The following is a 1,243-nucleotide window of genomic DNA, read 5'->3' as shown; positions in this document are numbered from 1 at the left end:
CATTGGAACAGGCTGCCCGGGGAAGTGGTTGAGTCACCATCCCTGGAGGTATTTAAAAGACATGTAGATGTGGTGCTTAGGGACATGGTTTAGTGGTGGACTTGGCAGTGTTAGGTTAACATTTGGACTTGATGATCTTAAGGGTCTTTCCAACCTAAACATTTCTATGATTCTATGATACAAATATTTCATAACTGGTGCGGGTAAAAAATTTTTTTTTCTTTGTAGGATACAATAAAAAAGGTTTGCGTTAAACAAGTAAACCCACAGAAAAAGTAAGTTGCTTTCCTTAATATTATCTGCTTTATTTTATTAATAACTTAAATGATTAAGTTCAAACATTTAAATATAACGTTTTTATATTTACATGGAATGTTTGATGGTAAGTTGCATTATCAAGAAATTAGTTTAATTTCACCTTTCACTCCAATCTGTTGTTATCCTTCGACAGGTAATATCATAGGGCAATAACTTTTAATTATTACACTCTTTTTCTTCACTAAATACTTCCTTTTGTTTCAGAAACATTTCTGTTATTAAGGATTATATATAAATTCCCAAGCCACAAAACTTAATGAGACCGTGATCTTAATTTTTTCCAATATCACTGCACTTAATATTTTAGCCTTTCTTTGCATTTGCATTTTAAATAAAAATTTACAATTACCTGAAACTGTGATGTTGCTGGTAAAGTAAGACTTCTTGCAAACTGCATATTATAATTTTATTCCCAGTAACATTTCTGCATACAACCATTCTCAACCAGAATAACAACCAGTACAGGTAGTAGTAGCAGTAAATAATTAATTCAAAACTTAATTAAGTCAAAACTTAATGCTATTCATAGTTCCATATTAAAAACCATGAAAAGTGCTTTTCGTGAGCATGTCCTAGTTTCTTCTCTGTTTTGTCTGGAAAGCAGGCACAAAACCACATCTGTTATAATTTTCTAAAGTTATATTTAATCTTGAAATAGTTTTTCCTATTATTAACTTCCTTTTATTCAGTACAATTACTACTGGTTAGTAGAAATATTGTACTGATCGGCTAAAGATTTGATGCTATTTCTGCCATATATCAGGAATAAATTAACAAGTTCATACACTACACATTCAGTTGTAGAAAAGGTATTTAAAATGATAATATAATTTAATTATTAATGTTAAGGGAAAATTCAACTAGAAAATATCAGTAAAAATTGGAAAACACTTAAGAATAGTTACTGTGTAATGATGGAGATCAG

General features: G+C 30.0%; 1 protein-coding gene across 1 annotated transcript in view; it reads left to right on the top strand.

Moving 5' to 3' along the window:
• The window catches only part of PARP4 (poly (ADP-ribose) polymerase family, member 4), a 58,841-nt gene that overhangs the window by 31,090 nt on the left and 26,508 nt on the right, over positions 1-1,243 (top strand). Inside the window, 1 exon segment of the mRNA XM_009335259.1 lies at positions 229-275. Coding sequence (XP_009333534.1) covers positions 229-275 — 47 coding nt within the window.

This window comes from Pygoscelis adeliae, unplaced genomic scaffold, assembly GCF_000699105.1.
Source record: "Pygoscelis adeliae isolate BGI_AS28 unplaced genomic scaffold, ASM69910v1 Scaffold142, whole genome shotgun sequence".
Classification (NCBI taxonomy): Eukaryota; Metazoa; Chordata; class Aves; order Sphenisciformes; family Spheniscidae; genus Pygoscelis; species Pygoscelis adeliae.
Note: the sequence above shows the minus strand (reverse complement) of the source record. Positions and strands in the feature narration are given on the sequence as shown.